The 25,175-nt window shown below is 35.1% G+C and overlaps 1 protein-coding gene across 1 annotated transcript in view; it reads left to right on the forward strand.

Moving 5' to 3' along the window:
- LOC138314777 (A-kinase anchor protein 9-like) overlaps window positions 1–24,460 on the forward strand; it is a 118,351-nt gene extending 93,891 nt beyond the window's left edge. The window contains 26 exon segments of the mRNA XM_069255309.1: window positions 357–2,723; window positions 3,148–3,357; window positions 4,424–4,855; window positions 5,039–5,266; window positions 5,600–5,882; window positions 6,370–6,563; window positions 6,730–6,948; window positions 7,419–7,445; window positions 9,657–9,821; window positions 10,038–10,233; window positions 10,453–10,675; window positions 12,524–12,553; window positions 13,565–13,712; window positions 13,934–14,145; window positions 14,343–14,631; window positions 15,564–15,773; window positions 16,634–16,783; window positions 17,248–17,390; window positions 17,646–17,736; window positions 17,948–18,130; window positions 18,468–18,659; window positions 18,823–19,061; window positions 19,448–19,530; window positions 19,740–20,034; window positions 20,215–20,390; window positions 20,959–24,460. Of these exon segments, the coding sequence (XP_069111410.1) occupies window positions 357–2,723; window positions 3,148–3,357; window positions 4,424–4,855; window positions 5,039–5,266; window positions 5,600–5,882; window positions 6,370–6,563; window positions 6,730–6,948; window positions 7,419–7,445; window positions 9,657–9,821; window positions 10,038–10,233; window positions 10,453–10,675; window positions 12,524–12,553; window positions 13,565–13,712; window positions 13,934–14,145; window positions 14,343–14,631; window positions 15,564–15,773; window positions 16,634–16,783; window positions 17,248–17,390; window positions 17,646–17,736; window positions 17,948–18,130; window positions 18,468–18,659; window positions 18,823–19,061; window positions 19,448–19,530; window positions 19,740–20,034; window positions 20,215–20,390; window positions 20,959–20,963 (6,990 nt within the window). The 3' untranslated portion in view covers window positions 20,964–24,460.
- Window positions 24,461–25,175: the final 715 nt, after the last annotated feature.

A 25,175-nucleotide genomic window follows, 5' to 3' on the forward strand; every position in this document is an offset into this window, starting at 1 on the left:
ATGTACCTTCTTAACGAGAAAGTAGAACAACAGGTAAGAGATGTACCTTCTTAACGAGAAAGGTGAACAACATGTAAGACATTAGATCATGCCAATGATCAATGTTGGGGGGCCCACAGCATTACATATCTGATTTTTCTGTAATTAAGGAAAAGGAAATACCTCTTTTAGGAAGGAAATGGATGTTAAATTAGAGCAAGGAATAAGATGCTGCGGGGTTATCTTCAAAATGATGGTTACTTATTTTGTTTTTTCAATTTTCTTTGAAAGCCATTATATTTTTCATGGTTTTGTTGAAAAGGTTTTTGTGTTTTTTGAAATTCATACATGTAGTTCACTCTTATTCTTTTCTTCAGGAGACAGTGGTAGCAGAATTGAAATCCCAAATTGAAGAGAAGGCTCCTGGCAATGAAATACCACAAGAAGTCCAAGATCTTCTCCTTGAGAAGGAAGTTATTATCAAAGAACAGGACCAAGAGATTGTCAAGCTGAATGACCAACTAGATGCTGTCCAAGAACATCTGAAGATAGCTGAGAATCTCCAGAGGAAACTTGAGGAGGCCGGTTTAGTTGGTCCTGATATTCTGGTCAAAGAGAAGGAGGCAGAGATTGAGACTCTTCAGAAACAGGTGGTGGACTTAAAGGAGAAGCTCAAAGCTGTGATTGGAGACGAGGGACTAGAAACTATAGAAGGAAAGGAAGAGCTCATAAAGCATATTGAATATCTGGAAACTGTCAGAAAGCAACATGAGGCAGCAAAAATAACTTTCGAGGCTCAAGTCACGGCACAAATGGAGGATAATGCTGAGCTTAGGAAGGAGCTTGAAGATATGAAAACAAAAAGGGAAGAAGAGGTTGGTCAATACAGGGAAGAGATTGAAGAGCTCAGAAAAGAGCTTAATTCTCTATCAAGTGAGAATGAGGTAACTGAGCTCAGGAAGGAGATTGCTGGGCTCGAAGACAAGCTCCAAGATGTTGATGGGCAGGAGGTTGCAGAATTAAGAAAAGAGATAGCATGCTTAAATGAAGATACCTCAGCCAAAGAGGAAGAGATACAGAGACTTTGGGAGGAATTGACAAGCCTGAAACAGGAAGATTGCGCCGATACAGAATCGGAGCTGGAGAGTCTCCGTGAAGAAGTTAGTCAGCTCAAACAGGATCTGCATCTTGCTAGGTCTACTGAGTGTGGAGAACGTCAATCAGAAGTAGAAAGAGCTGCTGATGTAGAACTTCTATCTCAAGAAAAGCAGCAAAGGCACGAAGCCAGTAGTGAAGATGGTGTATCTCAGGATAATTTGGTTGGAATGGTGCCCCAAACAATTATGTCAGAGATACAAGAGGTGTCTGAGGACCAGATTCTTCCACAGACTTCAGAGAGAATTCGAAGTCTACCATCAAGCATTGCTGCTGAGGAGAAAGCAAGGGCTTTGGAAAAGAAAGTCCGTAGTTTGGAAAAGGAAGTTGAGGCAAGCAAAACCCTTGAAGAAAAAGTACTTAGTATGGAGAAAGAAATTGAGGCAGCCAAAACCATTGAAGAGAAAGTCCAGAGTCTTGAGAAGGAAGTCCAAGCAAAGGAAGCATTAGAAGAAAAAGTCAATACTCTGCAAGAGGAAATAGCTAACTACAAAAATGTAGAAGGGAAAATACCAAGTACATCAAGTGGAGTTTCCTCTGATGAAAGATCTCAGACACTAGAGAGAAGGGTTATAGAACTGGAACAGGAGCTTGAGATGTACAAAGGTCTAGAGGTTAGTCAGATGGTAGAGGATCCCAAGGAGAAGGATGAGGAAATATTGATCCTTCGTGAGGCACTCAACGCAATGAAAAGTCGGGAAGAGGATCTCAGCAGCCTGATACGGGAGAAGGATGACAGTCTTGTAGAAATGGAGGGAAAACTAGAGGTTTTACGAGTTGAAGGAGAGCCATCCGAAGGTGACAAGCTTCTCCAGAACAAGGTAGCTGAGGTGATCCGCCTCCAACAGGAGCTTGTAAGTATCAGAGAGGAAATGGAGAAAAAGGCGAAGGCTGATATATCTGCCATGGAGGAACAACTGGCAAAGAGTCATGAGAAGGGACAACAACTACATGGTGAGGTGGAATGGCTTCAGCAGCAGGTTGACTCTCTGAGGGAGATGAAACTCAAGGAAGGCGACAGAACTTTTGATATTGTGGAGAAAGAGAAGATTATTGAAGACTTACAACGTGAAGTCACAGAGCTGAAAAGTCAAACCAGTGTATGGAGTCCTGAGGCTGCACAAGATGGACAAGTGACAGAATCAACTGAGCAAAAAATGCATGAGGTTACAGCACACTTAGCAGCTAAGGAGAATGAGTATAAGATCCTACAGGAGGAATACCTTCAGGCCACCGCTAAGTTGTCAGACGCTATCACTACTCTACAGCAAAAGGAAGAGAAACTGTCACAGACGACCGCACAACTGTCAGAGCGAGAGGAACAGCTGCATTCTCTTCAAGGGGAGTTACAGCTTCTACAGCTGGAGGGCGACGATAACCAGATCCAGGAACTCAAGTCACAGCTACAGGACGTTAAACACGAAAAGGCTCTACTCCAAAGTGAGAGGGACGCAGAGTTTGAGAAATTAACACAAGCAGTGGAGTTCAGTGGTGCCCAGCTACAACAGGTCGAGGAAAAAGAGGAGGAGAATGTGAAACTCAAGCTGGAGATGCAACAGTTGAACATAACCCACGACAGACTGGTCAGGGTAAGTGTCGGAGGTCACAGGTTGGGGGTTAGGTAAGAGGTTATATTAAGGTCAGAACCAAGTGTAAGGCCAAGGTAAAGTAAAAGGTCACAGGTAGGAGTTAGGTCATAGGTTATATTAAGGTCAGAAGCAAGTGTAAAGTTAGATATCATATTTGGAGGATAAGGTCAAAGGTTAGGATGATGTAAGACCTCAATGTTGTTAGATCAGAAGTAAGTACAGTAAATCAGAAGTGAATATAAGGTTGAGGTTCAAGTTAGAGGTCGGGGGTCAGTTTGTGGTCACTTAGATTGAAGTTTGCATAACAAGGAATGGTTGCAGGGTGAGAGTTTAATATCACTACGCCAAGGGCAGTGGGAATTTATTCAAACTTTACAATGAAACATACATACCCATAAACTATTTGATTTCTGTTTGATGTCAGGATTTACAACAGCAGCTGGAGAAATCTGAGGCCGAGAGAGAAGATGAGGTTACAAGTCTGAAAAACACAGCCAACATGGCACATGCAGAGCAGGCCAAGGTTATTTCTGAACTTCACAACCAGATACAGCAACTGAAAGCAGTCACAGAGTCCACTACTGGAGGAGGAGACGCTGTCGCTACGGTTACCAACCTCCAGACAGAAATCATGGTCAGTCTAAACTATGATAGGCAAAGTACAGAAAATAAAGCCTTGAACTAACTTCAAAATCCTATATATAAGGTAGTGGTGCGCGGTATTATCGGTATACCGATATATCCAGGTTCAATTTGAAAACGATACGTATCGCGGTACGATTTAGTCGTATCGGTTCACTCGGAATCATTCGGGGATTTTCCGTATATTTCCGTGAAAATTTCGTTTTTGACGGGAAATATTTTTAAAATGAGAATTTGTATAAAAATTAAAACTGAAATATATATTTTAACAACATTTCAGACAAATGTATAGGTTAAGATGGATTTTTGGGATGTTATTATACGTAGATTATGATTGATCTTGTGCTTAGTAACGTTTACAAAATGGCGACCTTCATAGGCACGAATGATAACCTCGTAAAAAATCCCAAGCAAAAGCGGTTGTATGGCAGCATTTTGGCCTATATAGTACGTAAAGGGGAAATAAATAGCGAGTAAAGCATCGCTTGATGTCGATTGTGTACGGCAATCGTTAAATGTAGTGGCGGAACAAGGAACCTGACGACTCACTTGCGTCGCCATCACCCAGCTACTGAGTCCCGTCCAGTAGTAAGTGTTTGCAAAACATCGAGCGGAAGTAACACAGACATTATCTCACATTTTTTAGATAAAAACAAGAATAAAAGTGATATATTGACAAAACATTTATTTCATACTCTTTTTAGGTGATTGACAGAAAAAAACATGCAATTCTTATTCTACAAAAATAATACCAAAATATCATGATACGTATCATAATACACTTATGATGTATCGTGATATATCGCGATACAAAATTTTTCGCGATACCCATCCCTAATATAAGGATATAATAGCTGAAGAAGAAAATGTGAAATAAGTTGTAGAACTCGGTACGTTTGTCTGATTAAAAATAAGAGCGACTTAATTCAATAAAGTACAAATGAATAACAAAAAAAAAAGAAAATTAAAACAGTTTTGAAAATTTGATGAACAGTTCAATACAGACTTAGAAGAAACTAATTTTGCACTTTGTATGAAATTTTTCCTTTTCCCTTCAGGAAAAGAATGAAGCCCTTGAAGATTTGGAGAAAGAATTGGAGAAATCTAAACTGGCTGTGGAGGAAAAAGCTGAGGAGCTGGAGAAAATTCTGGAAGAGCTTGAGCGAGCTCGTACATTACAAGTGAGGAATGAAGAAGAGCTTGAAGCAAAGGCTCAGGAACTGAACTTGGTTTATACTGATCTTCATAACAGTAAGCAAAGCCTTAAGGCCACTGTGGAGGAGCTCGAAAGGAAAGCCCAGGAGCTTGAGACAAGAGCTCAGGAGATAGCCAAGCTTCGAGGAGAGCTTGATCAGTCCTCCGGCATAGGGCTCGATCTCGAGGTAGAAGTAATTCCAGAAATAGCACGGAAACGGATAGACAGTCTTCAAATGGAGCTTAATGCATCTAGAGCAGCCCTGTTGGATCTGCAGCAACAAGACACTTCTAAGGTAAGTCTAATTCTAAAATCCTTTAACACACCCTACAAATTATGATTTTCTATTTATTTTTGCGAAGAATGGATGTACTTTAGCTTAAACACAAGTATATTTGAAATGTTTGCACTCCTTATTTCTGTGAGAAATTAATTTGGTGGTACATTACATATCTTAATGCTGTGTTTTATCTCTCAGAGGCAGGATGTCAGCCAAGTTGAGAGTGAAGCTGGAGGCCAGAGGACGCCACCGGTCTTACGTCTCCGTAGTGACAGCCAGGAGAGTGAGGATGAGGACTTCTCTACTCTAGATACATCAACACTGAGGCTGAAAATGATTGAACTTACAAAAGAGTTGAAACAGACATCGTCAGAACTGGAACTCTTCAGATCATCGGCATCTCTCACCGCTAAAGATTATGTCAGGGTGAGTTTAAAGATATATCCAAATATCTTATTTTTAGTGTCAATCTGGTACAATGTAGGTTGTTCCATAACAAACTTACAACTAGGTCAGGCTAGATCATAAAACAGTTATAGTTTGATCATATATGATATTACAAAAACTTCTGATTGGCTAAGCAAAAACTTATGAATAAGATTGTTTCATGAGTTCACGGCCAGATTTCTCTTAAAGAACCTTGAGTTTTATCAAACTAGTCAACTACTCAATGATCTGACTTCATTTGTAATGGAAATAACCAGTGGTCATTCGTTATGTAAGGTTACATGATCATTGATGATTGTCATTGGTTTCCAGAAAGTGATGGAGCTGAGAGAAGAGCTATCTGATCAGCACCAGCGTCACATTCACGACATACAGGAGCGTGCACGTCATGAGGCAGACACAACACTCATGCAGCTTCGTATTCGCTATGACGATGAGATTGAGCATCTGCGTGAACTGCACAAAAAGGAACTAGAGAATAAACTGGGTGAGATGAAACGTGATTTGGACAAAGAACACAAAACAGAAATTAATCGTCTGTTGGCACGTCACAAACAGGAAATGGAGCTGGCCAAGGTCCAGGAACCAGTCCTCGGTGAGTAGGGTCAAAACGTGGTCAAGTAAACAGATCTTTACCATGTTAAGAGAACTACAATTCAGATTTCAGATGAATGTCTTACAGATTCTTCTTGCTTCACATGTTATCTCCCTTTTGAGGAGTTCTCCTGTAAATTGTTCATAAAAAGACAATTATCTCCCTTTAGAGGAGTTATCCTGTAAGTTAAACATATTTGATAGCTCCTCTAAAAAACAAAGACACAAAAAAAAGATTCTCCAAATCATCATGATTTGACTCACTACACTGTAATAATTTCTATTAGAACAATCCTTGCTTTGTAGAATTTATCGAAAGTAGAATTGAATAGAAATTTTGCATTATAATGAAAAATCTACTTATTGTAACTTTGGGATATATCCTGTGGTATGGAGAAGAAGTTTGGTTGTATGTAAACAATCACTAACAATAAACTGATTGTATAATTTGTTTATAGATGTGTGAAAATAAAACAATATCATTACAGCACATGACCAGTCGACAATGGAGAGATTTCAGGCAGAGGTATTTTTGTCAGAGAAGCTGGACAACCGACTCCGTCAGTCCCTCTCTGATACAGCACCAGGTCAAGGTCAGACTGACCATGGAGACACTGGTAGTATTGCAGCTTCAACGGCAACCGAGCTGTCCTACAACGAAAACGTTCCACCACGTCTCCAGGTGAGACAGATACCTGTAAACAGATATCTTATCTTCAGAGTTTTCTGATTGATCCTTTTCAGTAAAGCAAATTGGTGCATTTGTACATTCAGCATTTATAATATCTTTCCTTTTTGTCCAATCCTCAACCCTCTTTTGATAATTTTTATTGAATTTTATCTTACAGAATGTGATGGAGCGCCTCCACAAAGAAAACGTACAGATGTTGTCAATGTCGGAGTTACAGTCCCTGAATCGACACCTTAGTCCTGGAAAGGTAGATAAGGAAGCCGACATCACATCACTTCAGTCCTCATGGGACAACGAGAAACAGAGTCTGATGTCAGCTATAGGTTCCCTGAAGGACCTCCTGGCTCAAACTCACAAACTACGTGGATTAGATAAGGTAAAACAGCACTGTCACTGTCAATGATTTTAGTAGAAATCTTCTCTAAATTTATTCTGTTTCAGTCTTTAAGAATTTCTTACTGCTACTGTACTGCTATTTCATCCTTTGATAAATTTTATTCCAAAAAATCAAACATTATTTTTAAAAATGTATTGCCTACAGAATGAAGATTTCTGTTCCCACTGAAAATATGATACATCTGTTTCTTAAACCATTACAACATTTATTACAAAATCAAAGTCACAAATGTTTATTTATGTTTAATCAAAATCCTATTCATTACAAATTATAAATGTAGCACATTGTGCCCAGCCTGTGACACTTTGCTGTCTTGTGTAGGATAGATACAGTAGTGGCACATGTGTATAATTGTATGATTGTCCTAACAAACAACAGGAACACATGTAGTCTATCATTTTATACATCTGCTTGCTACTGTCATTACTTAATCTGTTTCTTTCTGTCAGGATTCTGAGGCCGAGTTGTCAGACTTTGTAAGTCTTTGTTGTCGTGTTTACATTTAAATGTTGTTGATTGTTTTGTTTACCGATTCACATCAAATGACCATATGACATTGGACCAGTGTCGTATACAATAACTTACTTAATAGATGGTTTTTGTTTCGTTCACCTGTATATGTTATGTTTTCACCTGTGTTGTCAAGGTTACCTGGAGGACGGAATCAGAACTAACTGCAGTAACCAATTAATCAACATGCAGTCAGATCAGAAGCTATTGACACTTCTGTTCAAAGTTTTCATTCGTGCTTGTGTTTGTTTCACATTTTTTTTTACATGGCTATTGTTGCTAACATTATAATTTGGAAATTTTGATACTTGGGGTTGTTTTAATTTAAAATAAGGAGATGGATGGACAGTAAATATTGTTCATGTCACATGATAAATCAAAAACAAAAGAAAACTTTGTGACCTCATTAAAGGTTGTTTTGGTATCTATAGTATAATACTACACACAAATGTTGTTTAGCGGTATCTATAGTATAATACTACACACATATGTTGTTTAGCGGTATCTATAGTATAATACTACACACATATGTTGTTTAGTGGTATCTATAGTATAATACTACACACATATGTTGTTTAGTGGTATCTATAGTATAATACTAAATACTACACACATATGTTGTTTAGTGGTATCTATAGTATAATACTACACACATGTGTTGATTAGTGGTATCTATAGTATAATACTACACACATGTGTTGTTTAGTGGTATCTATAGTATAATACTACACACATATGTTGTTTAGTGGTATGTTGATTAGTGGTATCTATAGTATAATACTACACACATGTGTTGTTTAGTGGTATCTATAGTATAATACTACACACATATGTTGTTTAGTGGTATCTATAGTATAATACTACACACATATGTTGTTTAGTGGTATCTATAGTATAATACTACACACATATGTTGATTAGTGGTATCTATAGTATAATACTACACACATGTGTTGTTTAGTGGTATCTATAGTATAATACTACACACATATGTTGTTTAGGTATCTATAGTATATATAATACTACATCACAATATGTTGTTTAGTGGTATCATATAGTGGTATCTATAGTATAATACTACACACATATTGTGTTGTATTAGTTGATATGGTATCTATAGTATAATACTACACACTTGTGTTATGGTATTACTATAGTATATACTACACCATGTGTTTGTCTATAGAATAAACAGTTTAGTGGTATCTATAGTATAATACTACACACGTATGTTGATTAGTGTATCTATAGTATAATACTACACACATGTGTTGTTTAGTGGTATCTTTAGTATAATACTACACACATATGTTGTTTAGTGGTATCTATAGTATAATACTACACACATATGTTGTTTAGTGGTATCTATAGTATAATACTACACACATATGTTGATTAGTGGTATCTATAGTATAATACTACACACGTATGTTGTTTAGTGGTATCTATAGTATAATACTACACACATGTGTTGTTTAGTGGTATCTACAGTATAATACTACACACACATGTTGAGTGACTAATGCTAACATACTAAATATTTTGGTTTTGGTTACTTATACAAAATACATAATATCTTAACAACAGTAATGAAATAATCAAACCTTTTCCTGGTAAGAAGGATAGTTTTAAAATATCTGAAAGTAAAAGATGTTTAATGTCACAGAGTGAATGTAACAAAATTGAATCTCCAGTGAATAAAAGTATACAGTTGTTGACTGGGATTTAGGGCAACAGATGATTTGTTCGACCCGAAGGCCAAAGGAAAACCCAGTCAACAAAAGTGTTAGGTTTAGGGGTGGGGGAAAGCCAGAGAATCGGGGTGAAAGTCACTCACATACAACTGTGCCCAAATGAGTTTTAAACTTGTGACTCAGTGGTAGAGGCCTATTGGTTATATGTCTGGACACTGTAACCACGCGGCCACTGCAGTTTGATGTCATTATTGATTTGTATCATAAATGAAGATACCTATTTGAGCTTAATAAATGACCCCCCTCAATGATATTTACCGGGGGTATATCATTATAGTTTTCACAACTGTAGATAGCTTGTTTCATTGAAAAATAACTTCCATATGACCTTTGTCTTATATCTTTCATCTTATCCAATGAACACCAGATATTTGTTTATCATGAGGATTGTAAATGACCTCTACATGACCTTGTCTTTTCTAGTCTGCTGAAATCACGGACTGGCGTGGAGAACTCTTACAGTCGGTGGGTTATGCTTTTGCCAAAGAACGAGAAACCTTGCTGGCAGAGCTTCGTACACATGTCATGTCGCATCCAAACGCTGATCTGACCGAGATACATGCACTCGAAAAGAAAATACGAAACTCAGTAAGTAAAATCACAATCAAATTCCTCTTATTTCTCAACTTCAACTAAGAATTAATCATATTATAATACATAATAAAGTTGAAACTATGCAAGAAATTGAACTTTAGACATTTGACATATCAAACATTGATAAACTAATTTAGCTAAAGAGAATTTCTCTCAAAGCAAACCTATTATTGTGGCTAGTAATGACCAAGGTTATTTTTGTACCTACAGGAGAGTCACCAGAGAGCTACCCTTGACCAGATCTTCCACGCTGACCGCCAATCATTACTAGCGGAGGTACGCGACTTACGGGCCCACGTAAACATCAGTCAGATCAGGGGTCAGGAGGAGCGCGAACGACTGTCTGACCAACTCAACGAGATCGAGGACCAGGGTAACAAACGCGAACGTCAACTCAAACGTCAAGGTCAGTTTACATCATTTGTATCATCTTATCCTGTCAAGTCTTGTGTGATCACTCTTTGATATATGAAGGAAATAGTCGATGTATATGGGGGAAAGGTCATTTATTTAAATCTGATGGCTATTTTCTCTCACAAGAATTTCGCAAAACATTCAGTAGAATTCTATGAGAAACAATATCTGCTGCCTGTTAAATCTGACATATGTTGTAACTGTTTTACAGTGAAGCTTCTGGAGTACAAACTACAACAGGAGAAGATCCTACAGGATGATATCCGCACCAGTCTGGACACAGAGCGAGAACGCACAACCGAGCTCTCTAGTTCTCTTAGTCGAGAGAAGATGAGCAATCTTGACCTTCAGACAGATGTAGCCAATCTCAATCTTCAGGTCACCAAACTCAAGGACAGTCTTGAGCGTGAGCAAAGTCGATTTGTCTCTGTAACGTAAGTATTTATTTCTCATTATTTTTCCATTACCTTCAGTTTATACTCATTTTCATACATGTGTTTATAAACATTCTTAATTAAGAAAAAGGAAATCCAAACAGTTATGCATAAATCACTTTAATTTTTGGTTTGTATATATATTTTTACCAAATTTTCATATATTATTTCTTCTTAAATTGTTTGAAAAATTGTCCGTCCCGTGTAATCACCAAGAATGGCATATAGCCATTTATATATTTCATAATCTCAAGAGGAAAAAATTTGGTTTATGCAAACTGTTTGTTACATTGGAAAACTGCATGCATGAATACACGCTTGCAAAATTTTATGGTTATATTGGAGTTCTGGGGTACCAGCAGGAATATTAGATGGAATTAAAGGATAATTTGAATTCTTGTAATTCCAGTCAAAGAGAAGCTTGGTATGTGGTTAATTATAGTAATAATTTACAGAATCTCCTGTTGATATACTGTAAATCATTAAGTTTATGTTGATAATTTTTTTTTCTTTTATATTTCTCCACGTTTTAGATGAACACCAAATTAAAGTGATATTTTCAAAAAATTAACATTGTTGTCTTCAGGCTAGAAACATGCATGATTGATCTTTAAGAAAACTTTTCAATTAAGTTCTTACAGCATAAAAGATATAATGTCTAAAATTATTAACAACAGAAATGAATGATTTACAGTATATTACAGATAGGACTCCATACCTATGTATATCTATCTCCGTGTATTTACTCCACTAGGATCAGATCCTGTTGTATATAGTTTCTATGTTATCTCCATAACAACTGATGCTGTAACCATAGCAACAAACCTACTTGTAACTGTAGCAGCTGTTTTAAGGTCATTCAATATTGATGTTGTTACCATAGTTACGATGTATTTAGACATATGTATATATCTGTGTATCTCTTTACCTACAGCCATATGTGGGACGCTTTAGTGTAAGTTAGTCGGCCTTCCTCATTGGTCGAATTGTCAGCTGTGTTTTGATTGGTCAGAATGCTTGATGTTTATGTAGTATTTTAGCATGTGTGTTGTAAAGTTATGTGAATCGTGTAGCAGTAACACTGGTCCAACAAATCAAAGTTCTTAAAAAAAAAAAAAAAAACATTTTCACCACCCAGCCATTGATATAGATAATTGTACCAGATGTCCCAGGTCTATGTTTGTAATCTGATTGTTTTACTTACTTTTTCAAAATAATTTTACTTGAAAATAAACCGTTCTGGAAAAGGTGCATTTCTCATTATCTCTTCCAAATAGAGTTTTCAATAAAGTTATCAGATGGAAATATCCTGTGGTCTGTTAATGAAAGCCATGTGTTATAATCTTTACAGGCAACAATCACATGAGGGGAGATAAGCCTGTATCATTATTATTACAAAAATATAATATAACTGAATAGATATATTTACCAACTTTGATAAGTGTTTTATACTTTAGGGCTTGACTTCCCATGGACCAGTGTTACTGTATTATCACATGTATTGCGACAGTACATAATCTCATTTTAGACAGCTTAACCAATTTGTAGCATGGATCAAACCATAACTGCAGGCTACCTTCATATTGTTGTCAATAATTGCTTGGCATAACCTGTTTTTATGCTGGAATGTAAAGTAATCTTTGATTTGCTTGATTACCTGATAGCTGACCAGTTGTATGTATGTGTTATCATGTGGCTAACATAGCCGTGCGAGTCGCGGCAAGTTGTATGTGGCAGAGTTGTCTTCAAACATCTAAAAGGAGATTTCAGGCAACTTTAATTTCCTATAGATTACATCAATATTGGATTTGTATTCATATTTCAATCAAAATATGTTTTGATTAACAGTGGCATTTACAACGATATTTTTGCTTTGGGGTAATATACTTAATGATATTTTGTGTGATGATTTTCACGTGTGATGATAATACCAATAAGAAAACCCTGATTTTTAGCTATAATAACAGTGCCTAGATTTATCCCTTACTTTCAAAATAACAAAACTAACATCTTGTTTTTCCCTGCAATTACTGACATTTACATAAATGAAGAGGAAAATAAAGTGAAATAACTCCACACATGTAAAGACAATAATTTAGAACTTTGAAAAGTAAATTCTAACAGATAAAGTGAATTGAAAGATATTTTTCTGTGAATGACCTACACTTTACTGGTAAGATAAAAATAATTGATATAAAGATTCAACAACAATGTTTTTTTATATGCAATGCCTTTGTGATAACCTTTAGCATTTTGAAATTTATGTGGTTGCCATGGAAACCCTCACTTCCTGTATCCCCTTCACGTGTGATTTTGTGTGACCCTAGATGTGTGTCTGTATAATGTACCTGTTCACAGTTGTGTGAGACTTACACCTTTGAATGGTTATCTCCGCTTACAGAGGGGAATATTGTTGTAAAATTTGCTTGATTGCAGATTTTTGAAATTTGAATTTTTGAAAATGTGATTTAGTGAAGCCAGTGATCATTTGTGCTTATTATTTCCTTTTCCAGAAATTTCTAGTCTAGAATGAAAAAAAGCATTACAACCATGAATACTCCTGCATCTATCCGCCTGTACCTTATCTCTAACACTCAAACTTGTTTGAAGAATGGCTTTCTTTAAACTTTGCCAAATCTTGTTCTTTTCCTGTAAATCTGTCAGAATTGCAATTTTTGATGTTAAGAAAACAAAAGTAAAATGGTTATACATACATGTAAGTATTCATATACATGACTGTTCAGATGCAGAAACAAATTTTTAGTGAATACATTAGTACAAATTTTATTTTAAGAAATGTTCTAAAAAAATATTAAAAACATGTTATTTTATACCAAAAAAGCCCCCCCCCCCCTTTATGACGTTCATGGTGACTGTTTTATTGTACAGGGGTGCCTTGGAGGAAGAAAAAGGAAAATGTCATACATTAGGGGAGAGATTAGAAGCAGAAAAGTACAAAGTACGAGACCTTAAAAATGACCTTGAGGAAGCTAAGGTCAGGTCAGAGGTCAGGGATAAAATCAACAGCACTATAGAGGTAAGTATAGATATTATAAATGTTATACAGTGCTAAAAGCTGTAAGTCCAAACCAAATCGGTCAGGTCAAAGTTTAACTTGGAAGTCTATAATAAAGTGACCTATAAAATAATGAAAATCAATTGAAACATAATTGATGGAGTCAAACGATGATTTTGTCATTACCAGATGTATTGGTGAAAAGTAAATAGCGTTTGTTTCTATGTTTCCATCTTTTTCAGAAACTGGAATCTGATTTAATGACAGAGAGAGATATGAGAATAAAGCTGGAAAATTCTCATGAACTTGATCGAGTGAAAATCAACGCTCTCCAACAAGACCTTAACACGGAGCGTAAAAACTTACAGATGTTTGAGGCAGAGTATGAAACTAAAGTGACAGAATTAAAAACAGCTTTAGAACTAGAGAAGATTCGTGCTGCAGATCTAGTCAGGTAATTTCTGATTCTATATGTGCCTTCTCCATTCATGTTATTCTATAGATTGGTAATATGATTATATCAAAATATCAATGTTTGTTCTGTTCCGTCCATTCTATTTATTGCTGTCTCCTTAGCTTTTTACTAAAAAATGATCAATTATGAAAGGATCATGGAGAAAAAATTAAAAACAATGATATTTATGTTAACAGTGCATTGGAAAAAGAACAATCAGCTTGCCATAACCTACGCCAGACTTTGTTTGAACAACAAAATTCAGCTGACACATCTGATAACAAGGCTATCATTGAGGACCTTCAGGTTGCCTTGGAAACAGAGAAAGCCATGGTGACGGACCTGAGGAGCGCACTCAACCACGAAAAACACCGAATGGCTGGGATGGTTGCTGCTGTGGAATCAGAACGAACAGCCATGCAGGACGAAGTCGGACAAGAAAGGCAGACAACTCGTCAGATTAAACATGAACTAGACACTCTTCAGGTAAATATGTATTTGAAACACATGAAAACAGCATAAGTGTTTTGTTATGTCATGCTCTGTGTTGTGTTTTAGCTTAATCTCCAAACATTTCCTGTCATATTACAAATACAAATGTTAAAGATAAAAAAGAAATAGAAAAATAAAAATGAATAATAATCAAAACCTTATCTTAAATTTCATTTCATTCTTATTTCATTCAAATTCTCTACACTTTATTAATATTGTTCATTTCATAATAATAAATCAATTTCCTACACTTTCATTTAGTAATTATCTACATAATTAATTTTTCATTTCCTATATGTTGATTTTCTTTCATCTTTAACATGCTAGTGTTTACATGTGTTAACATCATTGTAACTGTATAGAAATGTGTTTAGAAAACTAAATTTAGATGTAACTGCATGATATTTATAATGTTTGAGTAAAATATTTAGATAGATTTGTATTGCTTGATTAAAAAAGCTTTCTAAAACCTTTGTAGAAGTGATACTTAGTTTCCATTAAACACAAGGATATTCCTTTTAGAAATGATGCATTTTTTAGCTTTAAATTGTGAATTTCCTCAAGATTTCCTTAAAGTGTTATTGATTAGCTTAGATTTAATGCATTGTTAGTTTTTCAAATTTTCCATCATGCACAAATATGTTCATACATCAACTTCTGTTCCTATGGTGTAAAATTTCCTTTGTGTATTTTGCCTCTAATACGAAAAAAATATTGAATCAACTAACATCTAACCATGAATTTATATAGGATGTTACCAACAGCTTATTAAACTGACAAAAATTAAAGTCAACACAATATTACATTTTAGATGGTAGAAATTTCATTTTTTCAATGCAAAAGATTACCAAGTAGAAAATGTAGGTTTTGACAAGCTTTACCTTGACCTTGAATAAAACAAAGACAACATATGCTGGACCTTGTAGCTGCAGAATCTGGAGTTCACTCGAATGTTCGAACGTGAACGGGACCAGGTGTCGCGTCTGAAGGCTGAACGCGAACAACTGCGTTCAGAGATCAAGGCTATAAAGGATGCTGATAACGAACGGGAACGACTGCGTGACACAGAAAAAATGTCTGAACGGCGACGACTTAGACAGGTGGAGCGAGAGAGGGATGATCATAAAATGAAACTGGTAAAAATTATACCTTTATACAGCATATGATTGGATTGGGCAGTATCAGGCTTTAAAGCAGCATGGCTTAGCCAAAGTTAGTCTCATCAGGATTGAATCGACAGAGTTATCTACCCTTGAAATGCAAAAACCAATCATCCGAAACTGAAAAAATGCTTGTATATAAAGCTTTGATTTAAATTGTCAGACTTAGATAACATGAAGCATGGGAATTAAAATTGTATTTGGAAAGTGGTACCATGTATCACAAATATACTAATTTTAAAAAGGTATACTAATATGACTTATTGCCATTTCATCAATTAACTCATACCTGAAATTCATTCATTGTCCTGCTCATACTAAAAGCATGTAATATATGTATATACAATCATACTTTCATTAATGTAACTGCTTTTTGATATCTGTTGATATTTGTTAAGCTTTAAGTGTATATGCCTTTTAGTAGAGGTTTTTTTATGTAGAGCTTTGTAATGATGCTTTGTATATTAACTTGCTAAACAGGTCTTCAAGTTTTTGTGTTGTAAAGGATTGAACTCTATTTATTTTGCTTTGTCGTAACTCAATACAAGAAATGTGAGTTCTGCAATTCCAAACAATTAAGTTATTTGCATGTTATTATAACTCCATCTTTATTGGATAAATTCTGCATTATGACATTGTTCTCTTTATAATATTATTCAATTCACCAAAATGAAAAAAGTTGAAACAAAAGTTTCAGACACACAGACTCCAAATTCTGTGAGAGTCTAACAGTATTACATTTTGAGATTTGATTCCATGTGTCAGATAAATTATATGAAGTTTGTGTATCCTTATAAAAATTGCCCATAATTAACTGATTTTAATGTCATCCCCAGCATGAGCAGACGCTGGAGGCCCAGAGACTCACACAGAAGGTTCTAGACCTACAGGATCAACTGGCCCAGAGTCGAGAGAAGGAACTGGACGCTATCCGAGACCTGGAACATGAACGTCTGTCTACAATACACTCCCAGCTCTATGATGGGGTAAGGGAATTATACATGCTCTCTCCTCCAAATGGATAAACACCAACATTCCCACCTTGTTTTGTCCTATATATGTAGGAGGAGTTTGAAGACATACAGTCATATAAAATGTCTTGTAGGTGGTTTCATTCTGGTAAAAGTGACCTTAAATTATCGTAAATAGCTTCTGTATCTATCTTCTATAGTATCTTGGTTACAGTAATAATACACTTGTGTAACTATTATCCAAACTACATTATTATGAAGAAGGATTGACAGTCTACCTCTAACTCCCCATCATTGATCAGGCCTACTTAGGGCATGTGCTTTCAAATGGTCATAGGTTGGTGTTTTATCTTTTGGAACTCTGGGTTTCATCTAAAACTTGACACATCGCTATATGATCGCCAATATTAGGGTAAAGGTAAGCTGTATTTATATACTTAAAATACATTAATTCACATTTGTTATTCTATTTTAAACAGTTACAGCAGAACGGGTCCCCTCGAGGAATATCCATCGCCAAACATGATCAGTGGAATGTTTACAAGGCCCAGCTTCAGAGTCTAAGTCAAAGTCTACAGTATCTCATTCTACAACACAGGGACAGTCTGGACCGTACAGACAGGTACGTATAATCCTAAGTTAGGGGGGTTAGTACTGAGCACCCATATCACTATAAAATTGTAAGGTAACCAAACAACAGCTGAGTATCTAACAGGTATAACTAAAAATTGTACAGTTGGACGAAAGACATAGTAGATATACTTTCAAAGTCATGATGCTAGTTCGGGATGCTAGTTTAGAAAAATTGGCCTTGTGAGAGAAATACACACTATAATGACTCTGTTTTATTTTTATTTTTATTTCTATTTATTTTTAGATCTGAGGGTAGCGGAGAAATGCAGCATGCACTCAGTGACCTCCTCAATGAGCTCAAACAACTACAAATGCCATTAGAATTTGAGTCACAGGTAAATACTTTGTACTTGTGATAAATCACCATCAACTTTACTACCGAACCTAATAAAATATTGTACGAGATCACCTGATAGTGAAAACAAAATCATTATCTTTTCATTTAATTCTGATGATTAGATAAAACAGGGTTATCAGACTTAGGTATGAGAGATATTAATGTCAATGTTTATCTCTCTATATGACTGTATACTGTCTGTTTTACAGAGTGAATCTAATCTGTTAGCGCGGCCAAATCCTTCTGTGATTAACGAGCGAGTGCTACGTCACAACGCTGAACTCACCAGCTTTGTTACACGACTTACTGAGGAGAAGATGGATCTCCGTAACACCCTCGGCCAGTTAGAGGATCAGCTGTGGCGCCACCAACAAAGGGGAGCAACTCACCAGGTTGGTTTGAATAGTGAATTGTCCTTGAAACATATGATAACAGAGAGTTTGTTTTAGTGCTGTCTTTTCCATCCTTCAAATTGGTTATCCATCGTCAGTGATAAATGAAGGAAATATGTCTCCATGTTCCTGTTTGTTCAAACAAATCCAGACCATCATGGATTTTGACTTTTGAAGTTTGTTGCCACTATTTCACACAATTTCTTATATAATTTACTGAATTCCTTTTTTGCTGAAAGCCATTTCTGAAAACAAGAGATACAGAATGAAAATACTGAAAAATTTCCTTAACAAAAAATAAGAAATAAAGGTTTTCTGAACTTTTAATTTTTTATAGAATGGTGACACAACTGATGGTGCTACAAATCAGTTTGAGGAACGTGCTAGTTGGGCCAAGGAGAGACTGTCATTGCAACTCGCTCTAAATGATGCTGAACAGCGTATCGACCAGCTGACAGTTAACTTAAGGATGGAGCGTGACCGACGGTCAGTGATGGGTAGCAGTGGCTCAGAGACCGACCGAGAAAAGGTAATACAGTCACTTAATGATTAGGCAATGAAATAATGCAAATAATTCATTAATTTTGTGAAACTCATGAAAGAATAGAATTATCAATTTAAATGGAACATTTATATTCTAAAGACTAAGTTTAACATGTAACAAATCACCATTTGCCTTTATGTGTTTATAGATTCAGAGGCTATACGGTAAATACCTGCGAGCGGAGAGTTTCAGGAAAGCCCTGGTGTACCAAAAGAAATACCTGTTGCTCCTCCTTGGTGGTTTCCAGGACTGTGAAGAAACCACACTTGCCATGCTTGCCCAGATGGGAGCCTATCCATCCCCAGAAGATGTCACTCCACATCAGTTTAGACGACGCCCCTACCATACCTTCAGAAGTGCCGCTAGGGTTGTCATCGCGATCACAAGGTCAGTAGGCTCTGTTATTTTCTATCACAACATCTATATATAGAGTCTTATTTGAATTTAAATTGAATCAAAATATAAAAGAATAGCTTTGCTGCAGTTTCAAAAGTAACTGATTACTGGTAATCAATTTTATTTAAGTTAATTATCAGGGTTATATATAATTGACGATAACAAATACATGTATTCATTGACTATTAAGACACATCATTTAGGTTCCCATTTTTTTTAAACATATATTATATAAATAAAATGACAAAAAGATAAGTCACTAAGTATTTCCAACTTATATGTGACTTCTCCTGAGGTTTCCATTAAGTGGAGACATTAGAGTTATGTAATTCAGAATGTTTACTGTGTACCTAACATATATGCTTGTCTTTGTATAGAATGAAGTACCTGGTGAAGAAATGGAGACGGGCCACAAGAGTTGGCTCACCTGTTGTAGGCGGCTCTGTCAACACTCAGCAAGGTAGATAACTCAACAGGGGGATAAATCTGATCCAACAAGGGGAATAACTCTACTCACCCAATTGAAAGAATGATAATCTGTCTGGATATTTGGTCATAAGAGGAATAACTTCAAAGGTTTTATTAGTGATAATGAGTTGATTAATAATTTTGCCTGAAATTTGTTTAATAAAGAAATCATAATAATGGTTCTCTTTTCCTTAATTGCAGCCTATATGCCAACTGATGGTAGCTTTTCACCTCCACGGTTGACTGGTAGCCGTAGTATTTCACCCCCAAGAATTAATGGGGCTCCTTCAAATAACTCAGGCATGGTTGTGACAAGGCCATCCCGTGTCACATTCTCATCCTCTTCCCCTCCCGGAGGCTCCGACTCTAACTCACCCTCGTCTTATCAGCCCATAGCGTCGCGTGGTCCCGCTGCTGTCGGTTCTACTCCTCCTACTAAGGATTACAGTCTTGCAAGGACTGTCGCCTCACGGGACCCCAACTCTGGTGCTAGAAGGTAAAAAAAAAATTTAAAAATCTATAAATTAGAAAAATTTAATTTCATTTTACAAATTATCAAGAAACTATGGTAGGAATTACTGTTACATGAAATTATGAATAAGGTTATGGTTTGCCGAATGCTTGTTATAATAAAAGATGCAAACAAGCTTATCAATAGTAACTTTTTTTTCTTCAGAAAACTTTTACCTTCGTCTCATAAAACAAAACACAGTTCTGCCTCACCTAGTTCCCATGGTAACCAAGGTGCCACTTCCCGCAAGTCAGAACAGCCAAAGGAAGCTCTACACGACGACTACATCAAACGCCTAGAGAGCTTACAGAAAACGCTCAGCAGTATGAGTAGCTCATCAGGTACGCCGCCACGCAGAGGCACCTCATCACATTACCGATGACGTCATGATACTGTCTCCTAATGTATTTGTGTAACTCATCATATGACCAATTTATCACGCTGCCTTATATCATGGCATCATTATGTCATGTGACATTTCCAATAGTGCTTTCAGTGCTGTGGCTTTACACAGAATTTTGAAGATGACTAATTGTACATCTGTTAATCATGTAGTGAGATCGGTAACATCAAGGTGTTGTTATAACAGATGATATGGAGGTTTATTTTATAAGATCTAGTTACAGGAATGAAATATTTACATTCTCTGAGTCAACAAAAATTATAATGCATTATTTACAGCATAAAGAAAGCAACAATAAACACTTTAACAGCATTTTAGAAAAGAAGATAATACCATGTGTGGATTATCAAATCTTTTAGATAAATCAGAGATATCTAAATGTTTTCTGAATCTAGACACAAAGTGATTGAAGAATTATGTTTTTTTTTTTAATGGCATTGATGTTCTGGCACTTTTAAAACCGGTATTGGTACTGTGTACATTAAACTGTATTTTGTGTATTTCAGGTTGAGCTATAAATCTAGGTAATACACGTGTAATACTCTGCTACTAACAGGAAATGTTTGATGTTTTAGATAACGAATCTGACTTGTGGTAGTCTACAGGTAAAACTTTAATCACCAAGGCAGTATTGGGCTTCATCCCTTCATTTCTATCCACTTGCAGAATTTTATGGTGATGGCCGCCTTTGACGTCATTTAGTTTCGAAATCTTAAAAGTTAATGTTTTCAATATTTAGCAACCTGTCTATTATCAAGTCCCAAAATGGATGCATTTAGTCTTATCAGAAATTGTGCTTCTGAATTGTAATTTGAAAATTCTTCCAGTCAGAATCTTGTTTTCTACATTTGCACAACCTTTAATGAAAATGGATTTTTTCATTTAAAATTCATTTGGTTATTTCCTTGCTTGTTCTTTTTACAGAAGATTTTATTTCTTTGCTTATATTTTTTCATAAATGTGTACTCCTTGGGTTAGAGGTTTGAGTAAATGTTAATGTTTAAATATAACAACATTATTACAGTACACAAGGTTTGAGGCATGCACATAATTACGCTGTTCCCTAAGTGGTGACGGCTGTATTTTGATACACCTAAGTAAATTTTATAGATAACACAAATAATCTTTTTAAGTAAGCTTTGTGTAATAACTCTGACAGGACAACTAAGATAATTTTCCTTACACATATTTGAAACACTATTAATATAAGTTTTACCTGTAGTCAGATCAGCATGAAATACATTATTTTTTTGTAAGTAGTGTGTTTGGAATGCTTGGCAGGATAGTGCAGAGATGTAGACAGAATCTAATGGGTGTGGTCAGAACTGTACATCATAAGTCTCCTATGTTAGCGATTTAGCCAGGGATATTAATTATGTTCTGATTCATCAACAACAAAACCTATCTATAGAATCAATAGCTTACTATAGTCATGTTTTTTATTAAAAATTTTATTCACTATTTTTCTTATTCCTCTAAAGAAAAAATTAGGCCTTAACCAGAAATCCATCTTAAAAGTGTTTTACAACTCAGTTAACAAAAAAAGGAGGGAAAAAACCATTCAAGTGTATTTACTGAAAATAAACAATTTTGACCACACCCACCATCTGCAAAAATCTAGCTTTGAAGGAGAGAAGCTATACGGTGTTATTTTGACTGTTTGTCACTGTGTTGAGTTGGCTAATTACTGAACCTGTGTGTCTAACATCACTACAATGCTACTGTGCTTGTGTTTTATCTGTAGTGGGTGTTAGTACATCTGTCCATTTATTTTATAAGTCAGTGGAGTGGACCAACAACATCATCACTCATGAAGTCGGAGGCGGCCATCTTGGATGGGACCCATAACACATGATTATACCGGAACGGTCTCGATGTAAAGGGATTATTGCCAAATAATTACTAAGTGCCATGAATTTAAACATATACCTATACATTTATAAATATGGTATAAAATGTTGGTATTATATATGTACTTACGCTGAAATATCTTTATAATGAGTAATTTCTTCAGATGTACTTGTATCTTAGTGAGAGAAAAGTTTCATCACCAACAAACCCAATACTCTAGTATCATTGGTGACAGATCTGTAATTTATTAAGATATGAAAATAGGCAGTAACATTAATTATAGCTTTATTTTGGAGAAAGGACAAATTCATATGTTAGTTGAATTAACAATTCATGTATCTTTGAAAAACTCTTTGATCATTAATAATAATTCTAAGTGTTTACAAGTACGTAGATGTTAGAATATAGGAAATCTTTTAACTACATCAATAAAAAGATATTATTGACATGAATAAAAAGATATTATTATTGAGGATGTGGTGTCAATACGAGTGCTGTTTTACGTTATGTACAGAATTCATAGAGATGTTTTGTAAATACATAAAAGATACCAGGGTAGCTCTTTTCTGGTAAGATTTGCTGGAAATTTTGGTTGCAAAGAATGGAATTTTAAGATTTTTGTTATGTTAATTAGTTTTTCATTGTCTCATGAAGAAAGCTAATGAAGAAATGTAGTTAAATTGTAATATTAATTAATAAAACAATGCCATGTGTACATTGCTATAATGAGAATATAATATTGCCTGTATTATCTGTGATTGCTGTAAACTAGTCAGAACTATGATGTGAACAAATAACTAGTTGTCATCTACTATTGAGTACATGTAAATCTGGACACGTGTGTGATTTGGTTGGGGTTATACTTCGATACTATCACCAGGTCGTCTGGATAAACTTGGTTCCATTGTAAAATGTATTATTGAATTATTAAATAAGTATTTATTATTTATGCATTTATCCACAACATTGCCACAGTACGGTTTTAAGGAATTAACTTTATATTGATCTTTTTACTTACAAAATTATTTTAAACAGTATGATATGCTTTCAAAATTGTATTATGGAATAATTAAACTTTGTACAAGTTTGTCAAGTGTCATAAACGCGGGACCAGATCATGTTCAGATGTTTTAAAGATCATTTCATGTTCATGTAAACATGAAAAATTACGTTTTTAGTGTTGTATATCTACATGTAATAATAACGATTTGTAAGACATTGTATACTGAAGAAAAATAATGCAATTCAAGCAACTTCTGTACAAGCTTGTTACAATCAGTTTCATAGCTGTATGTTTTAATTCTTGCTGAAACTTATTATGGCGTCAAACCCATCCTCTCTATTAGATATAGTAAATTCTGCTCAGATGTCTTTGTAATAAGTTTCTTGCATATCTCTCGAATCCCTAGTGTTACATACTCTTAAGTTTTTAGCTGTCCCGGTTTATAATACACCTTTACCGTCCAATTTACCTTTTTAATCATGCTTGTACAAATTTTTGTATCTGTTTTGACCAAAGAAATTGCAATGTTGTGACTACAAATATACTACAGTATTATGTAGCAGAGATCTGTTATCACTTTTTAATTGATATTTACAAACTAGGTTCTTCCATATTGGCAAACCGTCTCATTTTGCTGTATTTTAAAATGATTATCTCACTGATCAGTTTTGATGAAAATGAAAAGAGAGTGGGTTCATTGAAATCATGAATCCACAAAAATAAGACGCCAAAAGCTGATGAAATATATACTACCCTTACCTATGCATGTAGAGTTTCATTTATTGGTGAATTATTTTTGTAATTTTCTTACGCAATTTTCTTTCGTTTTTTGTATTGTATTTGATGTTTGCTAAACTTTGAAATCCACATCTGATATTCATGTGTTACATGCAATAAGCATTTTTGCCATTTATGACTGCATGAATGTGAAGTATTATTCTTAGGTGTATTTAAAAATTAATTGGGTAGTTGTGATTTGGATGTACAGAGATATGGATCTTTTATGTGATAAGCCTTAAGGTCATAGGTCAAGTTTGACTCTTTGGCAAAGTGTATGTATTTTAATGTACTTATCAATTCAGATTTGGAATATATAAACTTTTGAAAATAATTTTCTTGAATGTCAATTTATTGGATTTTTAAACATTTGTTTGTTTAAACATTTGTTTGAACAAAAACAAAAATATGGTAAATGTTTTGAAATTGAAATCACTGTTTTATTTTGTGTTCATTTTTTTCAAACTTATACCATATTTACTTTTTGACAAATGTATGCTTGCATGTATGTAAATATGTATTATAGTTGTACCTGAGGAATGGAAGAATCAGATTCATTTATCAAGTTCTAAATGTTATTCCTAGTAAAAGGGAACAATTCAGATTACAGAATAAATTATTTTGATATAAAAGTCAATATATCTTGCTCTTTTATTTACCAATGTGTTATAAATTGGAGTCAAAAAAGCTTACTCTAAACCAACTTTCTTTCATAGCTATGAAATTTCTCCATTTCCATTTCAAAACAAGTTTGCGAATTGCACGAGAATGAAAATTGGTTTACAGTACTAGTAAGATAAGGATCGAGATACAATATTTAAGTGAGACTAAATTAACAAAACTTCAATGTAGAGGGAGACAAGATGTGAGAGACAAAAAGATTTAAGAAAGACTTGACAAAAGAGATGAGGTATAAGAGATTAGAGAGAGACCACATTGAAGTCAGACTAGATAAAATATGACACTGACCAAATTACTGAGGCTGTTTTATTGGTCAAGCAGACAGGGATGAATTTCTGGACAGAAATGATCGAGATTCTGATTATACTGCTGAAGACTTGCAAGTGAGACCAGTCAAAATCTTACATTAAG

Source organism: Argopecten irradians, chromosome 2 (assembly GCF_041381155.1).
Source record: "Argopecten irradians isolate NY chromosome 2, Ai_NY, whole genome shotgun sequence".
In the NCBI taxonomy this organism is placed as follows: domain Eukaryota; kingdom Metazoa; phylum Mollusca; class Bivalvia; order Pectinida; family Pectinidae; genus Argopecten; species Argopecten irradians.